The sequence below is a fragment of the Urtica dioica genome, chromosome 8 (genome assembly GCF_054948205.1).
Source record: "Urtica dioica subsp. dioica isolate 48M chromosome 8, U.dioica_male_clone48M_v1_H2, whole genome shotgun sequence".
Classification (NCBI taxonomy): domain Eukaryota; kingdom Viridiplantae; phylum Streptophyta; class Magnoliopsida; order Rosales; family Urticaceae; genus Urtica; species Urtica dioica.
This window is the reverse complement of record NC_142763.1, coordinates 2,341,234-2,365,802: the sequence shown is the minus strand read 5'-3', so window position 1 is coordinate 2,365,802 and position 24,569 is coordinate 2,341,234. Positions and strand designations below refer to the sequence as shown.

The 24,569-nt window shown below is 35.2% G+C and overlaps 2 protein-coding genes across 2 annotated transcripts; both read left to right on the top strand.

The window, feature by feature from the left end:
* The first annotated feature begins 458 nt into the window (after positions 1–458).
* On the top strand, positions 459–2,150 carry LOC149387183 (uncharacterized). The gene has a single exon (XM_089621708.1). The coding sequence runs from the start codon at positions 459–461 to the stop codon at positions 2,148–2,150; it is 1,692 nt and encodes a 563-aa protein (XP_089477834.1).
* Positions 2,151–12,211: 10,061 nt separating this feature from the next.
* LOC149387182 (gamma-glutamyl peptidase 5-like) lies at positions 12,212–16,846 on the top strand. Its single transcript, XM_089623843.1, has 4 exons — positions 12,212–12,692; positions 15,670–15,822; positions 16,169–16,336; positions 16,420–16,846. Exons 1-4 carry the CDS (start codon positions 12,369–12,371, stop codon positions 16,519–16,521), a joined length of 747 nt encoding a protein of 248 aa, XP_089479969.1. The 5' UTR covers positions 12,212–12,368; the 3' UTR covers positions 16,522–16,846.
* Positions 16,847–24,569: the final 7,723 nt, after the last annotated feature.

Below are 24,569 nucleotides of genomic sequence, written 5' to 3'. Positions count from 1 at the left end.
AACCTGCACCCGAACGACCACTCATGGAGTATGTGCAACCCACGGTCCAAGGGTATCGCTCGGCGATCAAGAATCCATCGGTTGAAGGGAATCGAAGCTTCGAGATCAAATTGGGGATGATTAACATGGTTCAACAGAATCAATTCTCGGGAGCCCCCAATGAAGATCCGAATGAGCACATCGCAAACTTCAATGAATTATGTGATACTTTCCAGATCCATAATATCAGTACTGATGTCATTCGTCTTCGATTATTCCCTTTCTCTCTACGCGACCGAGCAAAGTCTTGGCTTAAGTCGCTACCCGCCGACTCCATTGAATCATGGGAAGACCTCTGCAATGTCTTCTTCGCCAAGTTCTTCCCGTTCGAGAAGACAGCCCGACTACGAAACGAGATCCATAGTTTCGGACAATGGGAAGGCGAATCTCTACACGAAGCATAGGCTCGCTTCAAAGAGATGCTGAGAAAGTGCCCACATCACGGAGTCACCCTTCCGATCCAGCTTCAGATATTCTATTACGGGCTGCTCTCATCCACGAAAACCTTGGTGAACACCGCGGCAGGAGGCACGGTGCTAACTAAGACACCCACAGAGTTCCAGGAACTCCTAAACGAGCTGGCACGAGGCAATGACCAATGCCCGGTGGAGAAGCGAATCATGAAGCCACCCCCAGCATCCGCGAATGCCACGACATCCACACCTGATGTGGAAGCAATTAGAGCAGTGACGGCTGAATTGGCGGAACTAAAGAAGCAGTTGAAGGAGATGCAAGCCACAGCCCATGCGGTGCACTCGGCACCAGAGCCATGTTTCTGGTGTAACGGGCCTCACTTCACCGACGACTGCCCGAACGTAAATGAGTGTCAAGCCGAGAATGCAAATTTCATGGGGAACTACAATCGTCCAACGTTCCAGAACTCCAACAACTACTACACCGGCGCACGGAACAACCACCCAAATTTGGCATGGAAACCGCAGCCTCAACAACAGCAACATCAACATGGGTTCTTGAATCAAGGACCACCTCGGGGGTTCCAAAATCAACAACAAGGGCTGCAACAACATCAACGGGGGTTCCAGCCACAACAACAAAATCAGCCCGCCCCTAAGGATGAAATGAAGGAGATGTTCACAGCCTTCATGTCCCGAACGCAGGCGTATATGCAGAATCAAGATGCGGTGATGCGCAACCTCGAAGCACAGATGGGACAGATGGCTGCTTCATTCAACACAAGGCCCCAAGGTACACTTCCAAGCACCTCCGAAGTAAATCCAAGGGAGAATTGCAACGCCATCTCACATCAATGCGCTGCGATCATCGAGGGCCCAAAGAAAGAAGAAGAAGAGGCTGCCTCTGTCACCGAAGCTCCTAAGCTGCCATCGTCGATCCGTACTTATGAGCCGCCAATTCCATTCCCGCAAAGGCTCACGGTGGCGCTTTCAGCCAAAAGTAGCGCGCTTCTACAACAAGAGCTCCCGCCAAAGTTGAAGGACCCAGGCCAATTCACGCTGCCGTGCACCATAGGAGATGTCTTCATCGACAACGCCTTGTGCGATCTAGGTTCGGGCATCAACCTCATGCCCATGACCGTCTTCAACAAACTCGGGATAGGTGAACTAAAGTCCACGCGCACCACTCTCCAACTGGCAGATCGGACCATAAGGCACCCAAGCGGCTTTGTGGAAGACCTCCTCGTCAAAGTCATAGAATTTACTTTTCCGGCCGATTTTTACATCATCGACATGGACGAAAACCGCGAAATTCCCATACTCTTAGGAAGGGCTTTCTTAGCCACATGTGGTGCTCGCATCGACGTGCAAAAAGGCGAGTTGACGACACACATGAAGGACGAGGAAGAGACATTTAGGATCGACAAAGCCCAAAAGCGCGAAAAGGAGATAGAAGAAGTCTATGTCCTCAAGACTATTGAAGTCCAGCCTCTGATGCCTTTGGCGCCTCCGCCACCTCCACCACCACCACGTGCTCCTCCGGAAAAATCAACAAAAGGTACGAACAAGGGTGCAAAGCCGAAGTCTACATTCAAGACATGGCGAGGACACTGGCCGAAACCGTTCAAAGAGGTTTGGAGAAAAAAAGAGCGCATAAAAGAAGAACCACCGCCGCCTGTGCGCGACGGCAACGAGTAGGGGAGTTCGACCACCCCCGCAAGATAAGTTTTCTTCCCATTTGTGCTCTTTGAACTACATTGGGGACAATGTAGATTTTAAGTTTGGGGGGGTTCTTGTTTTGTGGATTTGTATATATTATGATAATTTTTTTGTTTTTGAGGTTTTTAGGTAGAAATTGGTGTGAATTGTCTCGATTGATTGTTATATTGTTTGCCGATGATATTGCAATGCCTTAGCTTTAGAGGTGAGATTTGTTCATGAACTACTAGGTGAGAAAGAATTTGTCGAGTTCTAAAGTTTCCATATTTAACCCGAATGATGCATGTCTCGACCCTTTAGGTAACCTTGGATAGCAACTTGACCGATCACTTGATTGAAAACACCCACAACACACTAGAACCTTCTCTAATCCCTAATCGAGACGAAATAAATTACACACTAATCTAAGTCGAAATGAAGTAAGCATTAGGATGAGCCACGTAGACCTAAAAAGCCGACCCGATCATGGATATCCACTAGAACCCTGTTTAGAAAAAGCCAAACACGACCCATCTCGTTCTAAGTCACTAAATGAGCTTAACCAAAGAAGACATTCCCACAAAGAACCCGTTAAGCTAGCTAGGACTTCATCGCTTATTCACCTCTATATGACTTGTTCGTAGAACGATCTTCCGAGTCACAAAAAAAAACGTCAAAAGCTCGTTAAATACCGTCGTTGTTTTTATTTACGCACTATGTAAAAAAAGAGAAAAAAAGAAAGAAAAAGAAAAAAAAGAAAGAAAAAGAAAAAAAATAAAAAAAAATGCAATGAAGAACGCTCATCTTTAGCGTTGTGTATATTATGTTTATTTGTTTTTGATTTTGTTGACGGTGTTTAAACGATTAGTTTTGACTTGGAGGAGAGTTTGAGTGAGTCTAAGGAGGTGATTAGTGACCCTAGTTAGCTTAGTCATGAGCCGTGAAAATATCCATATCTACCCGTGACCTAAGCCTAACATTATAAGCCTTAAAGACTTACCAATTGACTAGAAATGATGTGCGTAGATTAGTGGAGACTAAGGGAGAAGAGGGGGCATATGGGTGTGTTGAGCCGAAATTCACGAAATTAGGCATGAGAGTGTTTATTGAGAGGGGTTGGAAGAGTTGCAAAGCCTTGGGAGTCGAGAGTGAGCGAGATACGAAAGCATTGAAAATGGTCAAGGTAACTCGAGCTTGTTATCTTTCTTTCGCATTTTGTAGTTGACTTGAAGTTTAAAATCATGAATTCTCACTTGTATGTAAGTCTACGCATTATGGTTGAGGAAAGCGATTATCGGTCGAGGCGTGATACACCAAGTTCTACCATTTTTTAGGTTTATTGCTTTTGTGTGATTTTGTTTTATTTTATCGCTCTGGGACTAGCGACAATTCAAGTTTGGGGGTATTTGATAAGCGCATTATACACGTGTTTGTTTGTACCCTCGGAAGTGAAAAGAAGTTGGTTCGAGAGCGTTTTCATGTGTTTTGGAGTGTTTTTCTTAATTTTCAGATTTTAGGAAGTTCAAAATGACAAATAGAGCATAAGAGGATGACGGGGCAATCGCAAGGAGTTCAGAACATCTTTCGGATCTCAATTTCGACACCCGGAGCTCAAGATAGGTGGTTCAAGGTGAACCAAGCACTGCACAGACTTCCAGAGTCCTGTGCGTTTTCCCTGTGCGGCCCCTGTGCGGCGCACAGGCCTGTGCGCTCACCCTATGCGTCCCCTGTGCGGTGCACAGGCTGCCCAGAAGACCTGTGCGGTGCACAGGAAGACCTGTGCGGCGCACAGGCCCCGATTCCCACTTTTTTGTGTCACGCGTTTTAATTGTAATCCAAGCCGTTGGATGCGATCCGGCGGCCCATATGAGCTCCGAAAAACCTAGGAAACCTACAAAAACACTTTAGTTTATTCATAAACATATCTTTTGCTTTGTTTTTAGTTTTGTTTCTCTTATTCAGCCGCAAAAATCCCGGGAGAGAAGAAGCGTTCAGAGAGGATCATCGTCGCCACAATCTCGTTTTCATCATTCACAATTTTTATCTCTATTCTCTGAATCTTTGGAACTCCCGTTTTTATTAATATAATTCAGTTTTTAGTCATGTTTTCTTTATATTCATCGCCGTTTATTTTCCATTCAATCATGCACTAAATTTCTTAAGGGCTATGGTGTAGCAAGTTAGGAATATGGTTATGGATTCATTCATGTCAAATTAATATTCATATGCTCTATAATGTTTGTTTATTTTAATTCCGTATGTAATGCTTGAATTCGATTAGCTACCGTGTTCATGATATTAGGATTGCTTGATGCTCGGAAGAGATTAGGTTAGTCGTGCACAAGGATTAATTTACCGGGATACATTCCTAGACTAGACATAGCTAGGCTGTTTCGGAGTCGTGTGAACGTTCTTGTTTTTAATGCTAGCCGTTGTTTTTAGGGGTTGAGATCGAGAGAAGATATCCCGGCATAGGTTTAGATTCTTAGATGTTTGAGAGAAATCTTAGATTACCATTATCGTGAGCGTGATTAGCAAACATAAGAATGTGTGTTTTGTGCGTAATTCCCGAATCCAAACCATAGGAATAACTTGTGAAGCCATAGTTCTTGCTTTCTCATTATCGTAATCTTTCGTATTTTAATTGTTTTTAATTTTCGTTTGTTTTGATAACCATCATAATCATCAAATCATTGGGTTCAATTCGTGCTAGTAATCTTGTCAATTTAATTAAACATTTTCCTCGTGGGATCGACTCGTACTTACGAAGCGACTACGTGCACTTGCGTACGGAAAAATCGCAACATCGGTCTTTCCGTCGTATACTGGGATGCTTGGCATCCTAAACCGATCAGGCAACGGGTGTTCTAACACGCGGGCCGTGAACGGGGAGATAGCTTCTCCAACCTTCGGAACAGACTCCTTCTGACCTAGAGCTACCTCTTCAATCCGACGTTCCAACCTTCTAAGGTTTGTTTTGTTGGTGCTTGCACTGTCTTCGGTCTCCGAGCTTTCTAAGCTGTGCCTGAAAGTGCTTGAATGTCCTTTGTCCATGCTGGGCTGGTACCGATCAGGAATCTTTTCCTGACTGTACTGCTCCTTCTCGGACTCAGAAACATCTTCCATCCTCTCATACCGATCTCTGGCATGTTTCCGAGGTTTCTTAACCTGCGGATCTTGTCCGATGGGTTCCTTCCCTGATCGGTGCGAGGGCTCTTCATCTGGGATCACTATCGCGCTTCGCAGTGTGACCCTCTTTGCCTATAACCTTCTCTTCAAATCCCTGTTATTTGCCTCTAAGACCGAGAGACGTTCTTGCATCTGTCTGAATTGTTCTTCGAGGCTGGGTTCCGGAAGGAGTTCAGCTATTTCTTCCGAGGTGAGAGGCAGGGTGCGGTTATGGTGCTCTATCTCCGTCTCCTGGATAGAGACAGCGTTCACGGGTGCGGACGAACTAGCCATATTCTTCAGCTGGTCCCCCTCCTTCTAGCGCCAACTGTTGACCTGTAAAATTAGTACAACAATATCTCACGAAAATACACTGACTCCGAGTACAAAGCCTCCGAGTACAGAGGTGATTTAGGCAAGACTTTCTCTTTATACAGACGAATCTAATACAAGAGAGCAATGTTTTCTAGAGATTTCAAGTGAAAGAAAGTGTGTAAAAAAGTCTGTCTCTCGTTCTGTGCTGCTGCCTCTATTTATACTCATCTGGTCGTGTCTTTGACGGTTATTTTGAGGAACGTGGGGTGATCAATCCCACGTTCTGGACGGTTATGGGTAACTGCCTTTCGCCTCTCTCTGAGGTGGGCGGTTAATGCTCCTCGCGTGGTTCCTGAACCGTCGAGGTGTGCGTTTTAGAGCTTGAAACATGTTTTCTATTAGTTTTGACTAGTCTTTGACCCACGTTCTTCTCTTCTCTTCGAAGTTCTGATCGGTGGGTTTCGTTCTTAACTTATGAACGGTTCGTTCCTTCTCAATGGATGGCCCTTGGGTTTACTTAACCTGAGCTCGGTGCTGGATTCATATTTCTGCTCGGTAGTCCGACTAGCCAGATCGGAGTCTGACTAATTTATCCCGTAACAATATATATATACACACTACAAAGATTTATACACAATGTAGGAGAGGATGCGTAAATAGTTAGTAAGTTGTGGACATGTGTATGTAATTTTTAGTATTTGAATGTGAGTAGCTTTTATAATAGTATAACATCTAAAATATTATATAACAATTAATAACGTGAATATTAATATTACAACATTATTCTAGATGGATAATTTGTTTCCGTATTAGTCCCAAACATCCCCCCAATTAGTGTCATATTATATAATATCATTGAAGAACGGTTCCGGTTTTATATATATATCCCAAACGTATATGGTTTCATACGTTTTCTCTCTAAAAAAATAACCAAATTAGTATTTTTGTAAACCAGTTGCCAATTGTTTAGAACAAACCCAAAACCATTTTTCGCGACTTTAAACTTTAAAGTATTACTTACCAATTGAAAAAAGATGAAGTATTTGAGCTGCGTATTATACGTAAAAGCTTTTGGTCATGAAAACATATACGTCAAACGCAAGCTAGCCGAGACTTCACGCATTGCTTCCTTGCACTACACATATATTCCGCTTTGAGAAGAATGATTAAGGACAATTAATATTATGTATATATATATATATATGTGTGTGTGTGTGTGTGTGTGTTAATTTATACACACACACATAACGGAGCTAAAAGCAACAAACAGAAAAATCAGAGTGTTTTTATGCCGTGATTCACTATGGACAAGTAATTAAAGGTCATGGATAATTTATATATTCTCTTCAAAGTTCCAAACCCATTTTTCACATTCAAAACGTCATACTAAATTGGTTGTCACTGTTAGACAAAAAATAAAGTTGATACTCTAGAATTGCTAGAAACATGAGGACTTAAAATTAATCATATTTTTTCTTAATAATATATTTGAAATGCTAGCTTTTATTCTCTTCTATTTAATTGGTCGTGTAGTTTTGTTTTTCTACAGAATCTATAACTTGTTATAATAGTTTACATGAGTTGTTCTCTATGAATGAAAATTTCTATACTCTTACACATGAATTATCCATGGCAGAAAGCAAACTAATTAGATATAATTAAAATTGAAATTAAAAATTAAAACTAAAATATAAATTACGTATGCTATTGTAGAAAATGTAGACACGGTTACACCAAGCTTTAGACAAACTAAGTCCATCACTCAATCTCCTTCTATACAGTTTATTTATTGTGCTATTATAATTAGGAATCTATTAAAGATCATCCCAAATATATTGAAGAACCTTCTCTGCTGGTATATCATAAGACTATTTCATTTTCTTGCTTATTTTGCTAGGTGACCTATAGTTCGCCTTTTAAATGTGTTCATACTTATTTAGGAGGCATGTCACACTAATGAACCCAGTTTTATCAATTTAGAAAATAAAACAAAAAAACAAAAAAAAAACAAAAACAAAAACAACAACAACGACAACTTAGACCAAGTATTCTGGATTAAGTTAGTAGTTTTGGTACAAATTAATTATCCAATGCATAATCGCATCCTTTGCTATTAATGTTATTTATATCTTTCTCTACGCGTCTGGTTTCTGATGCAATGTAAAATTTATTATATTTACGCGTCCTTCCAAAACAAATATATGTATTTTCTAACGGTAGACCGGAAATTCGGAATCAAACATCAAAGATATGGGAAATCACGTGATAATTTCAACGCATCTTCCTCTGACACGTTTGCGAATTCCATGTCATGGACTTCAACAATAATTTTAAGACAATAATACCAACTTAAATAATATAATGCTGATAAAGTAATAATAATAGTGAGCAGTTCCCTCAAAAAAAAAAAAATTAGTGAGCAGTTAAAAAGTAAAGAATAAAAAAGTCACATAGTAAAATAGCTATTTGAAACGAGTATGGTATAGTTCCGCATTTCAAAATGTGTAAAAGGATAGATATAAATTAACACTATTTTATAATTTCTAAATATATAAATTTGGTCAAAATTAATAAATGTAAGTCGTAAATCTTTTGTCTTTCTAACATTGTTTATATCACATAAATTAAACGTGTCTAATCAACTAGATATCATCACCACGGCTAATAAATTAAATTGTCTTTTATAATTATTATTGGTTATGTATTATAAATTACAGCTTATAATTTATAAGATCACACTATATAAATGATAAATACTTTTTTATTCCATATACTATTGTTAGAGAAAAAATTCTTACTTGTGTCACAAAATGATCACTTTATAAAAAATTTGCGTGAATTTTAAGTTTACCGATAATGATGTCCTAAATCATTAGTCAGATATTTTAGATTTAGAGATGAGAGATAAGCGAAGTAAATTAAAGATTAGATACAAAAATGATAAATTATTTAACATTAATTAAAAATTTCCAATTGTCGACTATTTTATAAAATAATTAGTTTGAAATAGTCTCTATCTATATGTAGGGATCGTAGCCCGAAATTTTATTCAACACATGGTGTACAAGCAATGGCAGATCTAGAAAAGTTTATCAGGGGACAAATTTGAAAAAACAAATCAGGGGGGCTAATTTGAAAAAAAAAAATCTCAAGTAGAGCTAATTTGTAAATTTTTAGGGTAATTTTTTTAATTTTTCTTTTAAATGGGCAAAAAATGTAAAACAAACAAAAAAAAAATTGAAGGGAGTCACATGACCCGCCTGGACCCTATGTAAATCCGTCACTATGTACAAGTACAACTAAAAATAAAAAAATTATATATGATATTTGATATATACAATACATATCATTCTTAAGAGCTCGTGGAGGTAATCATATTTTCTTTGAATGTTAATATGACAAATGCAAGAGTATGAATTTACTGTTCAAAGATATATATAAATAAATAAATAAATAATTAGACAGAAGAGATATATTTTTAAGTTAAAATAACCGATGGCCATTTTCATTGAATGGTCCAATAGGTTAATTAAGAATGCCTTTGTTTCAAGCCAATATATATGTGCATTAGGGGTTGAATCAATTAAGAATTTATTGTTAATTAAAATATATATATTAGTCAAATGTGTAATGCAATGTATTGTGTATTTTAATTCACTATTAAAAATAGTGTCGAATAGTAGCCAAGTAGTTCCTTTTGCATGTATTATTTTTTTTTTATTATACGTATGCTGAAAATTTCAATTTAAAATTAGTGAAATTTTCGCTCACTACTGCCCAAATAAAAATAATAATAATAAAAAAATCTTAAATATTGCTAAAAAAAAATTGGCGACGCTCAAACAATTTAAACAAAGAATTCAATATGTTTCATGATTTATGCGTCATATCAGATTGTTTATGTGTCGCTTACACGCATAGCGATGCCCATCCATCTTTTCATGCCATAGGCGTCACTCTTTATTTATTTAATTTTCAATTAACATCTAGCTATTATTCAAAGAGAAATTGTCCTCATTTACCACAAATTTTATAACATTTTCTCACTTTCCACCAAAACACTAATTTGGCCCAAAATGCCACCGAGATGTCAACATTGTTGACATATTGCCATTCACAATGTTGACATCTCATAGTGAATGGCAAAAATAGATGTCAACATTGTTGACATATATGGTGGCATTTTGAGAAAAATTAATCTTTTGGTGGAAAGTGGGAAAATGTTATGAAATTAGTGACAAATGGGACAATTTCTCTTATTCAAATGATATCAAATATATTTTATACCGGATATGTGTCCATTTTTGCTACATTTGGGCATGCGACTTTCCATGGACTTGTTGTTCTATGTCATCTAGCCAATTTCTAACTATGTCGGATTCCTCTATGGGCACAAAAATATTTTTTTTGTTCCTTTTACTTGTTGTGTGTGATCCTATCGTATTCACGCTACTTTTGGTCCAAATAGACATATATGAACAAAATTTAAGAACTTGAATTCATGAGCATAAACTCTGTCTAAAATATGTAGATATTTTAGTTCTGATATAAGATGATTCCACTTTATAGTTTATACATAATGGCGAGATAATCTCTCGATTTATGTACGCTTATTGTTTTAATTTCTATCATGTGTAATCTCCCAATACTCTGGCCTAGGGACTATTTTTCTTATATTGCTCTTCGTGAATATAATAAACTAGTCGAAAATGTAAAATTATCGTTTTACCTTTTTTTATTTCCTTCCACTCACTCATATGTGTTGCTTGTGAATAATAAAAACATACGAACTAGGGGTGTGCACGGTCCGGTCCGGTCTAGAACCGGTCAAAAAATCAAACCGAACCGGTTTCAACGGTTTAAAAAAATTAAACCGGATCGGACCAAATAAGAAAAAAAACCGGATCGGACCAAACCAGTTAAAACGGTCCGGTCCGGTTTAAACCGTTTTAGACCGGACCGTTTTGGACCGTTAGACCGTTTTAAACCGGACCTTTTATTTTAGCCTATTTTTTATTTATATTTTTCTTAACCTATTTTTTATTTATATTTTTCTTAAATAATAACCGGTCCGATTTTCTTTTGAACCGTTTTAGACCGGACCGTTTTAGACATATTTTTTTATTAATTTTTTATTTATATACTAACCGGTCTAGTCCGGCTAAACCGCGGTTTGGACTTTTTAGACCGGACCGTTTAAAAGTTCACCCCGGACCGGACCGGTGAAATTTTAAACCGTTTAAAACCGGACCAACGGTCTAAAAACCAACGGTTCGGTCCGATTTACGGTTTTATCGGTTTTTTTTGCCGCCCTAATACGAACCAATTCATCAAGTATTATGCTTGGTTTGCTTATTCACAATCATCATAACAAATCATAAGATGATACACATTGCTCGAAACGATTCGTAAATTTCATATATGTCAATTGAGTATCCCGACGTGACTAAGTCATAACACTAATAAGAACCATCTCCATTGATAAATCAAACAATATGAGAAGACTCAAGGAAATACGTTTTAACCTCAAGATCAAGGTAATGCTAAAAATACATTTGTGTTGTAACTTTAAGGCTTCTAGCTTAAGAATTTAAAGTGAATTGCACTGAAAAATTAAAAAAATTGCTTCAAAGTTTCGAATGGTCTTGTATCAACCGAAGTTAGAAAAATGGGTCCAATAGCGAATTAATGCATACAAAATCATGTCAGCGTGCTCTATAACTTAAGATGCCGGTTGCTACGTAAGTGACGTGACTGACAGCTTAAACTTTTAAGTATAAGGTGTTAACATATTTCTTCCTCATTCATCATCCGATTTCGATTATTTGACTTGCGACTTTTTGTCCTTCATCTACTTTTTTATTTTATTTTTAATTCATGCGGCCTTGGGCATTGTTCATGGTCAATTTTTTACTTCCTTTGTATACTTAGTTTTATGGGAATCAGACTTGAATAATAGTAATTTTATGGTAATAGAAAATGTGTATTAAAAAAAACATGGTTATGGGTATTTTATTTTATTTTTCCTTTTCAATGAATCCGAATTGCATAAAATGCATGCCCCTTTAATTTTATGCAGATTAAAAAACATATCGTTCTACAACTTTTGAGCCTGTTTGAGCATATGCATATAGATATTGATTTTCTTCTATACATTTAACAGAAAAATAGAATATGTGTTAGAAAAATAAACATTGATTTTCTTTGATTTGTTGTGATTCTTGATATTTTATACAATTTTCAGAATTTACATGCATGAAATTCAGGGAAAATTAACTTTTTGACATGTAAAAAAAAAGAAAAAAAGAAAAGAAAAAAGAAGGTAGTGCTTCCTACGTGTCGTCCACGTCGATAACATCTGTATTAGCTAAACAATCACTAAAAAAATAAAATAAAAAATGTTCAAATACAGTCAAATACCATTTAAACAAGAGAAAAGGCACCACAGTAAAGCACAGATCAAATTCACCGCATCATGTAAAGAAGGGTATTCCGGTAAAATCAGAGTAGAGACATAACCGTAATAAAGAGTCCAAAGATGGGCTATTCCGTAAACACGCCACTTTATAAGACCCACAGGCCATTCGCTTCTACGGCATAAACCAAGGCCGTTTCTGTTTCATATTCTTTATATTTCGCTGCTTCCAATCCTAATATCTCTCTCTCTCTCTCTCTCTCCCCTTCCGTGAGAGAGAGACTCCGAAGCCCGACCCGACCCGATCGAAAGAGGTGAAAATGACGGAAAAGGCCACGTCGGGGAAGAAGTTCGCGTTGCTGCTGTGCGCGGAGGACACGGAGTACGCGAAGAAGGTGTACGGGGGGTATTTCGGGGTTTTCACGAGAATGCTGGAGGAGGAGGGGGAGACGTGGGACCTCTACAGGGTGGCACGTGGCGAGCTGCCGGAGGAGGACGAGGTTTCGTCGTACGACGGGTTCGTGATCACCGGAAGCAGCAAGGACGCCCACGGTAACGAACCGTGGATCTGCAGACTCATCGCCTTTCTCAACACACTCGATTCCATCAAGAAGAAAGTTCTTGGCATTTGCTTCGGTCACCAGGTACGCCTATTTCTCGACTCTCTCTCTCTCTTTCATTATTTCCTAATTTTTATTAATAACATCACATATACAGTATAGAATTGATATAAATGAGAGTATTATTATTACAAATACATGATTCACTTAATTAATTTATTTTTGTTCTTCATTTCATTTTCATCTATTTATAACTTATTAGTTAACATGACATGTGTGATTGGGCCCCACGTTAAGTTTACTTTTTTATTTTTTTCTTACACTCCAGTGACATCTTTACTGGTCCAACTTTATTTATTTAACAGTGATTTTTGGGAGTATTAAGTTTGGAATATTAATTTGGTGATGATAAGGACAAAGGGAAATTAATGGCCTTGGTCATATAGTATGTTATGTTTAAGTGTTTAACCTATAAATTAGTGGATTAGACAAAAGAGAAAACAGGCGTTTTTTTGGTTGTGAGTTTGTCAGTTTCAGTTTTAAATGAATTACTCGTGCGTGTCAGTGTGTGTGTGTGTGTGTGTGTGTGTGTGTGTGTGTGTATGTGTGTGTGTGTCTGTGTCTCTGAGTCAGTGAGTTAGAATAATGTTGAAAATTTTAATAATTAAAAACAAATTGGTAGATCTATGATGTGGAACTAGATTGGATTGCATGTAGTTGACGTGGTGTGATAGTTTGTACACGTTGGCGGGTTTGTAAAATACTTTAGTTCCAACTTTGCAATTAGACAAAAGAGTCTTAACGGACCGTTAGAGAGACAGCTCATACTTAGCTTTACATAATAATAAAAATTAAAATACTAGTGTGTTTCTACCTTTGTGGTGATTGTTGATTTGTTTGATAAAGCGTCATCTTGATTGATACATTTTACCAAAAAATTAAACCCCTAAAATATAATGTAACTATCACATAATTCATTTCGTTTCATATACAGAAAAGTTAGGTAACAATAAAGAGTTTTGAAAACATTTTTTAGTTTCCTACGTAAGTTTATTTAGTCATGTGAAGAATGCCTTGTTACTTTCCACAAAAAAAAAAAAAAGAAAAAAAAAAGAAGAATGCCTAGTGCCTGGTTGGTTGACAATATTCCTGGCGAAGGTTAAGGATTTTTTTTTTTTTAAATAATAGTAATATAATTAGGAAAACTAGGTGACAATTTTACCCCGTGTTTATTTTGGCGAGAAGGGTAGTAATGTCATTTTTGACTACTCTAGACGACTCGTCGTATCTGTATAGCCAATCAGTGGTCCGGTGACCGTACGAGTGCGACCCCTTTTTTGGGACCACGACCCGATATTTAATAATGTCAACAACTTGGATTTATCCAGCGGGTTTTCTCTGTCGAAAGACTTTCAAAAACCTTGACATTCTAGTGGGTCCCACATCAAAATTCCCCTTTGAAGTATGTGATTTTTTTTTTTTTTTTTTTTTTGGAATCATTCTAAAATTAACTACTTTTGGATGAAAAAAAATTGAAAGTGGTCCTAAAACTTAACCCCTTCCCTTTGTATTCCGATTTTGGATAAGTGCCACGACATTCCCGTGGTTTTGAATAAATTAATTAAATTTTATCATATTAATCTAGATATCGCTCACCTAAGTTGGAAAATATTATTTTCTAAAAATATTGGCTGATGGAATATATTATTTATCCAATAACTGACCTACATTTCCGTGAAAAAAATAAATTAAATGACCTATAATTGGTTCCATTAGAAGATTTTGGTTCCAGTTATTCTCTGCCTTCATTAATAAATAAACAAAAATTAAAAAGAGGAGGTATGTGTCCATATATGTGTAAGGCAGTTGTTGCACATGGTTGACACTTTTTGCCAGCTAGTAACCAATATACCCATTAAGTCGTAGAAGGAACATAAATGCTTGTCCTAAAATCACCAAACCTAAGGATATTTATTGAATAATGGCCTAATGGTGGGTATTAAGGCAGTTACCGGTTATTAAAATCCCATTGCAACCCCATTGCGAATTGCAATGACTAATTAGCAATTCTACATTATAATATTGAACACACACACACACACACATATAATACGTTGTTTCTTAAGCTTTGTGCTAAACCTTGGGAAAAACTGTGACCAACATAACCCTTTTGCTTTCCCATATAATCTAATTAATTATAGCAACTAGAGGGCATTTTGTTTCTAGTTTAAAAACTATAGCCGTTTAAATATTTGAGAAGCCCAAAAAAAGTACTGATATCCTAAGCCCTCCTCTCAGCCACATATGATCAGTGATCAGTGATCACTGCTCAATACTTATAAATAAATCAATATGTAATTAATCATAATTTTCATAGCATAAAAAATAAAGTAACTTCACCGAGATATGCTTGTCATATATTGATATGATCATATAATTATTAATGTCCCTACTCATTTATATATGTTTGTCCATTCATTAAACCAAAAGCCTTTTACGTGGTGTGGTGGCATGGATAACCACCATTTGTGGGTTGCCCTATTTTGGCGTCATTCGATAAGGGTCTGAATTCGGTATTCATAACACGTTTAAATATAAATTTAATGTGAGTGATACTTTTTAATTTTATAGTTGTCCCATAGAAGAATATAAAAAATTACCAGATTTGCTCAATGCATTGTCGTCTCTTTGAGCACATGAAATACGATTCAAAAAGTCTAACTAGCCTTTTCAATTCCCTCTTAAAAAAAAAGTATATAAAGTGCCTTCGCATTTTATTTAGTTATTTTATTCCTACGCGTTACATAACACGGTTTTGTTGATACCTAAAAGCGGAACAAAGAATCGCGTATTCGGTATTAGTATAGGCAGTTAAAATATTAGTCTTTCCCTTTATTAGTGTATGATAAAAGCAATTTGTATCCAATCCAATAAGTGAAGAGCATTCTATATTCTTATTACAAATTCCTAACGTGACAAATGTGCCTAACGTGACAAATCGTTCTTTTTTATTTCTTCATAATCATCTTGCTTACTTTTTTGCCCTTTTTTCGTAACTTAGATCCTAAGTCGAGCACTAGGCGGGAAAACAGGGCGGTCGATCACGGGATGGGACATCGGGGTCAGAACCGTCCATTTCTCATCATCGTCAAAGCTCTTTTCATCGCTCAAAATGCCGGCCCTTCTATCCATCTATGAAATCCATCGCGATGAGGTGACACACTATTAAAAATAAAAAAATGTCCTATAGAAATTAGGAAAATTGATAATAATAATAATACCAATTGTTTGTCAGTTACCAAAAATCAACCAAAACTCAAATATTGACACATCTAGACCAAATCGGTCACGAACTGAGTTGATTTCGTGACACATTGGTCACGAACTAGTTGCAGTTCGTGACCAATTTGTTACTAAATATATCAATATTTGAGTTTTTATTGATTTTTGGTACGTGACAAGCAAATAGTATTATTGTTGTCAATTTCTCTATAAATTATTTCAATTTTAATAATTAATTTGTGAACCATAACATTTTAATACTTTTGTTTAAAATTTAGGTTTGGGAACTTCCTCCGAAAGCCGAGCTGATAGCATGGTCGGACAAGACCGGAGTAGAGATGTTCAAGTACGGCGACCACATGATGGGAATTCAAGGCCACCCTGAGTACACAAAGGACATACTTCTCAACCTCATCGATCGCTTAGTCAAGCTCGATTACGTCGATGTAATTTTTCGCACCATCTCGTATAACCTACATTTTCTTTAAAATACACGATTTAGATAATTATTTATTTATTTATTTTGTAGGACATGGAAGCGGACGAATTGAAGGTGAAGATGGAGGCTAGAGAACCGGATAGGGAGGCGTGGAAGAAGATTTGCAATAGGTTTCTTAAGGGTAGTTTGTGATGGTGAAGATTCAATTTCCAGATGGAAAAAAGGGGAGAAAAATGTAAATATTCCCCTAAAATAAAGTTTTTTTTTAAGAGGTTTGGACTTTGAACTTTGAAAGAGTATTAGCCTTAGGCCGGGCTATGAGCAAAAAAAAAAAAAAAACAGATTTGTTGATGTTCGTGAACTAGTGTACTACTTAATTTATCCTAATTAAAACTCTAGAGCTTTTTGCCAATTGTTTTATGTTTAGTTTTTCTCCTTTACCCAATGTTTGGTACGTCAGAAAGAACGTAGCTGTTTGTTTTATTATTATTTATCCAATTACTTTGTTATGTTTGAATTGAAATGTCTACATAATAGTAATTTTATATTAAGATATGAGTTAGAAATTTCGCATCAAAAGTTTTCACTTTTGGAGTGAAAATGGATAAATTTAGGGGTCTCACATTAATTTTCTATTAATTTATATTTTTCTCTCCTTTATTTCTTCCATTTATACCAGGAAAACTATATTGTTTTATTATAAGAATTTTTTTTTTTCTATCACTCCAAATCGTGCTTTCGTTTAGCTGTTCCGTTAAATTTGGAGGCTTTTTAGGACCTGCGAGGAAAAAAAATTGACAAATATGTAGATGGGGTGGATTATAAATAAATAATAAAATAAAATAATTGATGGATTATTTGCATATTTTGTGGCCAAACATCACGTTTAATGGATTATAAATAATTGATGGATTATTTGCATATTTTGTGGCCAAACATCACGTTTAATGGCTGGTTACAGTTAAATAATAGAACAACCAATCCTCCGCTCACTTTATATCTGCCGACCAATACAAATTCTTTAAATAATATCTGCCGACATTAGATTAGAGAGAGTATAAAAAAAATAAAAAAAAAATAAAAAATATATATATATAGAGCAAGCAATCCTCCTTTCATTTTATATACGAATCTAATCTCAATTATTGATTCCTCATCATCCTTGATATTCAATACGTATTTCTACTCGAATTTAACTAACTAGTTCTGTTATAATAAACATAAGAGTTTTTATATTTCAAGTCAGCTTAGTTTGGTCATGAGTGCAAGTAGTTTGTTCTAAACTGTTACTCTATAAATTAATAAATCCACTTAATTTTTTTTTATTGTTTCATTTCCTATATTTATTATAATTCTGCACTACTAATCAAGACAAGTACTAGCTGACCTTATAAACCGTTGACAATCATCTTATTCCTCTGACTTTATAATTTGTCATACAATCATCTTTTTTTTTTTTTTTTTTGCTAGGAAGAAAATACTTCATATAGTACTATTTGTATCAAGAAACTTCCAAGAGCGAAGTCTATGTCAAACCCGTGGAATGCATGCGTGTATATTGAGCACAAAAAAAAAAAAGAAGATATGCATGCATGTATATATTAATTGCTTAAAGCATTTTACTCTTATTCAATATATAATGTGTGTACGTGAATAATCAACACGCGTATATATAATGTGTGATTTTTTTTTTCAAAAAATTAAGAAAATAGCCAATTTAAATGACATTACTAAATAGTCAACCTTTGGTAAATCTTATGTAAATAGTCGTAAATAATGATGTGGCCTAATATATGGAGTTGACTATTTATCTAAGATTTACGTCTGTAAATACATGAAAATAGTTGTACCTAAGATTTACCAAATGTTGGCTATTTAACAATATCAAACGTTTAAGTTGACTATTTTCCCAATAGACCTTTTTTTTGTTGGTTCACAGCCTCCATTTTAAAGGTGATTTTGAATTACCAACTAAACCTAACATTCGGAACAGTACTACACAGAAGGAAGGCCTTCCGAATGTTATGGTGGGCCTAAAGGAAGTACTGATTTCCGTCTGACTCGGAAATGAAAAAAATACTTCTGTGGATGGTCGGAAATGGAAAAAAGGTTGTTGGAAATTGGTAGGCTTTTTTTTTACCGAGAATATTTTTCCGTTTTATTACTGTTTGAGCTCGAAAATTAACAATATTTTTACACTTTCATCCCTCCCTCAATTTACACTATATATACACCTGATTTTCATTCAATTTTCACAACAAATCACATTCTCAACTCTCTCAAATCTCTCTACAATTTACATTTCTCTCTACAATCTTTCTGTACACAAGATATTTAGATATATATAAATAACATACTTAAGTTTATATTAAATAAATTTTTATTATAAGTTTAATTTATATCATATAGTTTTGATTTAAAAAATATAAGATATAGTTAAATTATTAAAATTATAGTTTTATAGTTATTATCTATATAAAAAAAAATTATATTCTAAGACTTATTAGTACTTTATTTTAAAATTTTAACATTTGAGTCCTTTTTATTTACCATTTAAATTTGATTTTTTTAATTTTTTTAATTATTTTATGGAAATGCTAACTTTCATTCAGTCTAATGAAAATTTCACTTCTATTAAACAATGGAAGACAAGAAATTGTTTAACATAAATATCACTCTCGTTAAGCAATAAAATACCACTTCCGTTAAACAATAAATTCTCTGACGGAAATGACACTTCCGTTAAAACATCAAGCTTCTGTCTATTCTCACTACATTCATTAAAAAAAAAAAAAAAAAAAAAAAAAAAAAAAAAAAGCTGCAGCTTTTGGAAGACGTGATTTAGACGTTTATTTAATGAAATGAATAATTTAGGAATTAGTATGATTGACACGTTAACAATAGATCTATACATTGACGAATTAGCTTTCATGATCTACCACCTTATAATTTATATCTCTCTTTTAAATGCTGACATTGAATGTTGTGTGATAAAGTGATGAAAAGAAACCACAAAAACTTTTATGTCATAAAAAACAATGCATTATTAATTTTTTAAGAAATATTTTACGCTAAAGATTCTCTTGGGTAGAAAGGCATTATGATGATTCGTGAAATTTGTTAGTGGCTAAAAAGAGCTTGTACGCGAGTTTGACAGTTACTCATTCCATCCAACGTGACAAACATAACAATTGACTACTAGACTACTAATCTATTATTGGAGACCGAGTCGGATTAAATACTTGCATAAGGCTTAAATCTAGTCTTTTTAATATTTTACCTACCCAAGTCGAATACAGATCTTTTGCCCTTTTTTAATATTTTATTTGATGTCTATCAAAATTAATCAATTTAATAATTTTAATTTAATTTTAAATATATATATATATATATATATATATATAAATTAATGATTAAATAAAATGATGACATAACGTATTTTAAATTGAGGAACACCAAGAGAAACAACAAAAAATGGCAGAAGATCCGAGTTCTCCCAAATCCTCTTTAAGGACTTGTTTGGTATGCTCGTTTTATTGTGATGTGATGGGCCATATCATGCTTAATTATAATAGGAGCACTGATGTTCATTGGCGCGCGAATGAACAACATTTTCCTTATAATACTAAGATGATAAAACACATTTATAAATAATATTGTTTACTTAATAGAAGCATATGTAATTTTCATTTATATAAACTAATTAATCTTTATATTAACTTAATTTAGCTTTTTTGGCCTTTTTGGCTTGTAAATTTATTTTTTGATGTTCATATGGAGGTTCTTAGCGCAAGTCGCTAATATAATATGAGAAGACTTTAGAAGCAACATGTCGCTCATGTTCTTGCGATTTTGAAGAAGGATTAAAGGAGACATTATAAGCGACATATCATTTCTAAATCATTTAGAAACGGATTTTTAGAAGTCACTTCTATACTTTTAGAAGCAACATTAAGAATTATAGAAAAGAAACAAATGTCACTTAAGAATAATAAAAAAAAATAAAGATATTACTCAACTACAAAAACACATAATTTGAGTATAAAACCACGTGAATTTGAGTATAAAACCACATGAACTTCGTGATTTTTCTAAAAAAAATTAATCACTTTGGCGACGGGTGTCGACCGAGATACCGATAGAGATTTTATAACATAATATAATAAAATCAAGGGCCGGCTAAAGAACTAGCCAAAATGACACCCATACTTTAAAATCATAGTCAAACTATTAACATATTTAGGAAAATAGCCAATTTATCATGACAACATTCCAATATTCCAATTATACCCTTAGGTTAATATTATTAACTATCATAGTAAATAATATCATCTATAACAAAAAAAAATTAGTAAATCTAATTAACAATAACAAAAACTATATTAAATCGTATTTGTTGTAACAAGAATAATAGTAAATCTTATTTACCGTAACAAGAACAATAGTAAATATTATTTACCGTAACAAGAAAACAATAAATTTTATTTACCGTAATAAGAACAACAGTAAATATTATTTACCGTAACAAAAACAAAAGTAAATTTTATTTACCGTAACATTTTGTAGTTAATCCAACAGGAAAAGTATCAGATATGAGGACTAGTTAATCTAACAGTAAATACGATTTACTAATTATTTCCGTGAACAATCGAGGACTAACAATCCGACAGTAAATCATATTAACCATTGAGTAAATCATTCGTTTTTATGGTAAATATGACTAGTTAATCTAACAGTAAATACGATTTACTAATTATTTCCGTGAACAATCGAGGACTAAAAATCCGACAGTAAATCATATTAACCATTGAGTAAATCATTCGTTTCTATGGTAAATATAACAGTAAATACGATTTACGGTTAAACAAATGAGCTCAATGTTAAACAGTAAATTGGCTTATGCTCGGCATGAAGTCGTAGACTAGGTGGCGCGTCTTGGGTTCCTCCGATGATCCTCCGTGGGAGACTACGCAGCAGCCTCGGACGGTGACGAGATTGCGGCGGCGGAGATTGGTGATGATCTCGACCTCGTTGAGGAAATCAGAGTCGAAATCTTCAGGAGTCGAGATAAATATTGGATATATATGACTAATCAGAAGTCAATAACTATGTATACACGAAGATTCTGATCAATTGTTAGTTGTATATATATAGCTTCATTGTATATATATCTGCCTATGACTCAAATAACAACTACATTATGACTTGAGAGTGGATAAGCGGAGATTCCGGCGGAGTAATCGACATACATACATGAAATTTTAGTACTCCATTTCGTGATGGATATACATACATATAGCTTCAATAAATATCTACAGAACAAATCTGATACCAGATAAACGAAGAGAGCTCATATTAGTTCAAAGTTCAAACAGAATAACTTGTAGTCTATTTATATCAGTAGCTTTGGGCTATCCAATATTATTCGTAACAGGTACGGAAATGAATACCTGCAAGACGAGGAGCGGATAGGTAGAGATTCCGGCGGAGTAATCGACGGTGGGGATGAGCGTTCGAAGCTCCGGCGTGGGCCTGAAGTCGCCGAAATCGTCAACGAGGGAATCGGTGTGGTCTTCGACGAAGAGGACGCCCTCGGCGTTGCAGTCCATCTCGGTCGCATATGGTCAGATCGGCGAGATCGACGAGATCGGCATGGCAACGGAGTTCAAATCGGTGCTCCGACCTAGGAGGCGAGTCCATTCGCCGGCGGTTCGGATTCCGGCGCAGGCGTGGGGACAGGAGACGAACTGTCGCGGCCTGAGGCAGTACGAGACCACCGCGTCGGAGATCGAGAGGTTGCGAGTCTGGATCGGAAATCGATGAGGTAGGCAGCGGAGGTCCGGTTGTCTGGGAGGTCGAACCTGCGAGGTGTTCTTGAGGTAGTTAGCCAGATCTGATCTTTCTTCTGGAAAAACAATGGAAAAACAAGGGTAATTTAGGAATCTAAAATAAAATTGGCTATTCTCTTAAATAACTAGATAGTTGGGCTAATATTTTAATGTTCCCATTCGTAAGAATAAGAGGCTAGTTACTTAGAAATCTCTAAAATCTATTATGTCTTGAATTTAAAATTTAAAGTTGTTGTTTTCTTAATATAATATTATGCTTTCTCATAATATTAGTTCTTGACTTAAATTTTTATTCCATGCTCATTATGAATTTAGGAGTCATTGAATATGTATATATGTACACGTATATAAAAAAAAAAAAAAAAAAAAAAAAAAAAAAAAAATTATGTATTATGAGATGGAACTTGAGCATTCAGATCCAAAACGCATTAATTGGGCATCGTATTAATTAAATATTTGTGCAATACTTTTGGACTCCGAAACAAAAGAATATGTTAAACAAATGTATCTCTTTCTCACCCTTTTCATATTTTCTGCCTTGGAATTAAAAAAAAAAAAAAAAAAAATGGCTTCTTCATCTTCTTCACAGGTTTGATATTTTCAGACCAACTTTATAAATTGTTGGATGTTTTCCATTGATGCCTTATCAACTTTCTCTTTCTTCTATTTGAGAAATTTCATTATATGGACCTCAAAGTTAACAAAATATCAAGATTAATTGTCTTATTTCAGAAATATCTAAAAGTGAACTTTTGTCCATATTTCGGACAAAAATACCCTTCTGACCATTGTGACATACAATGATGTACGATTCTGTATGATGCCATATGATGGATGCTATATGGTCAAAAAGACATTTTGTTCGAAATAATGACAGAAATCCATTTTTAGATAATTTTGAAGTAGGAGGTCTAATCTTGATATTTTGTTGTCTTTGAATTCTATATAATGATTCTCTTCTGTTTTTTTAAATTTATTTGTGGAATTAATACAGAGAACCATCTCTCTCTGTCTCTTACTTAAACTGAAATCGTCAAATCGGGGAGGTAGTCCTTGTCAGCGGTGGTTGCTAGTAGTCGCAGCGGCGGTGTTGAAAACCCTAAATACTCGGAGACCGTTCATTTTTGTGCCAAACGACTTTTCATTTCGCCGAATGTCAAACGACATTTAACGACAAAACGACAAACTGTGCCTTCGTCGGCATTTAAAATATCCTTCAAAAGGTCACACTGACTGCCCCAAAAAAAATGGAAGCCATTAAAAATGTCAGTTTGTACTCGAAGATTATCTCGATTAAACCTGCATATTTTACCAACGAAAAAGGCACTTTTCATCGTGATCTTGGCATTCAAAAAATTATATTTCCTAAATTTATCTCTAAACCGATTTGATCAAAAGGTATTTCGCCCACATATCCGTTCGTCGAGCTGGTAAGTTATTTGAACACGATGGGATCATAGGATGAGATTATGCTTCCCAAAATTAGAAGATTTGCTAATTAGTCAACTTTTTATAAATTTGAGGTAAACAGTCAATTCGGTGACGTAGCACCTAGTAAATTTGGCAAATTTTAGAGGAGTTAAAAGGTATTTGCATCAATTTGGTATTGTATCTAATTTTTTGTAACCATTTACTAAAAACTTATAAAAAAAATTGGCTAAATGGCAAAATCCATTATTTCACGACTATATCTACTGGAGACTGAATTTCCTTCGGACGAGAATAACAGCATACCAGAGAATTAAGTTTTTTTTTTCTTCCATATAAGACATGTTGTTATAGCAATAAATGGGCACACAATTAAGCCAAACTATGAGAAAATGGTGGCATAAATACCCAAAGTTTGAACATATTTACATTTTCTTACCAATTGTTTAAAACCTGCGGACAAAATACCTAAGGTTATATTTCATCAACTCCGTTACTACCTGTGGCGTTATGTTGGATGGGAATTACAGATGTCATCATCTGGGATTTATTTGAAAATTAAGTAATGAGAATTGAATGAAAAAACATTAATAGAACTAATAATAAAAAAAAAAAACGCAATCCAACCCTCGCCTGAAAAACGCAATAAAAAAAAAAAATTAATGAAAAACGCAATAAATAAAAAATTCGACTGAAAAAAAAAATCGAGCACTGGTTCACTCACCCAACCCTCGCCGAAGTCCATCTCCGCCAATACCAAAATACCTCTCTTACTTGTTATCTTCTCCCTCTAATTCGACTCTCTCTTCTCTTCCTAAATCGACAGACCATCTCCGCCGAAGACCATCTCCGCCGAGCCGTGAAACCCGTCCTCCCCGTCGTCGCCTCTTCCCCTTCAAGGTAATATACTCCGACTTCCTCTTTGTGATTTTGTCTTTGTCGATTTTGTCTCCGCCGATGTTG

Excerpts from the sequence above, each read along its gene's own strand:
- LOC149387183 (XM_089621708.1), top strand. The coding sequence starts at position 459 with ATGCTGAGAAAGTGCCCACATCACGGAGTCACCCTTCCGATCCAGCTT.
- LOC149387182 (XM_089623843.1), top strand. The coding sequence starts at position 12,369 with ATGACGGAAAAGGCCACGTCGGGGAAGAAGTTCGCGTTGCTGCTGTGC. Across the intron at positions 15,823-16,168 it reads ATGAAATCCATCGCGATGAG|GTTTGGGAACTTCCTCCGAA; the intron begins GTGACACACTAT and ends TTTAAAATTTAG. Across the intron at positions 16,337-16,419 it reads TCAAGCTCGATTACGTCGAT|GACATGGAAGCGGACGAATT; the intron begins GTAATTTTTCGC and ends TTTATTTTGTAG.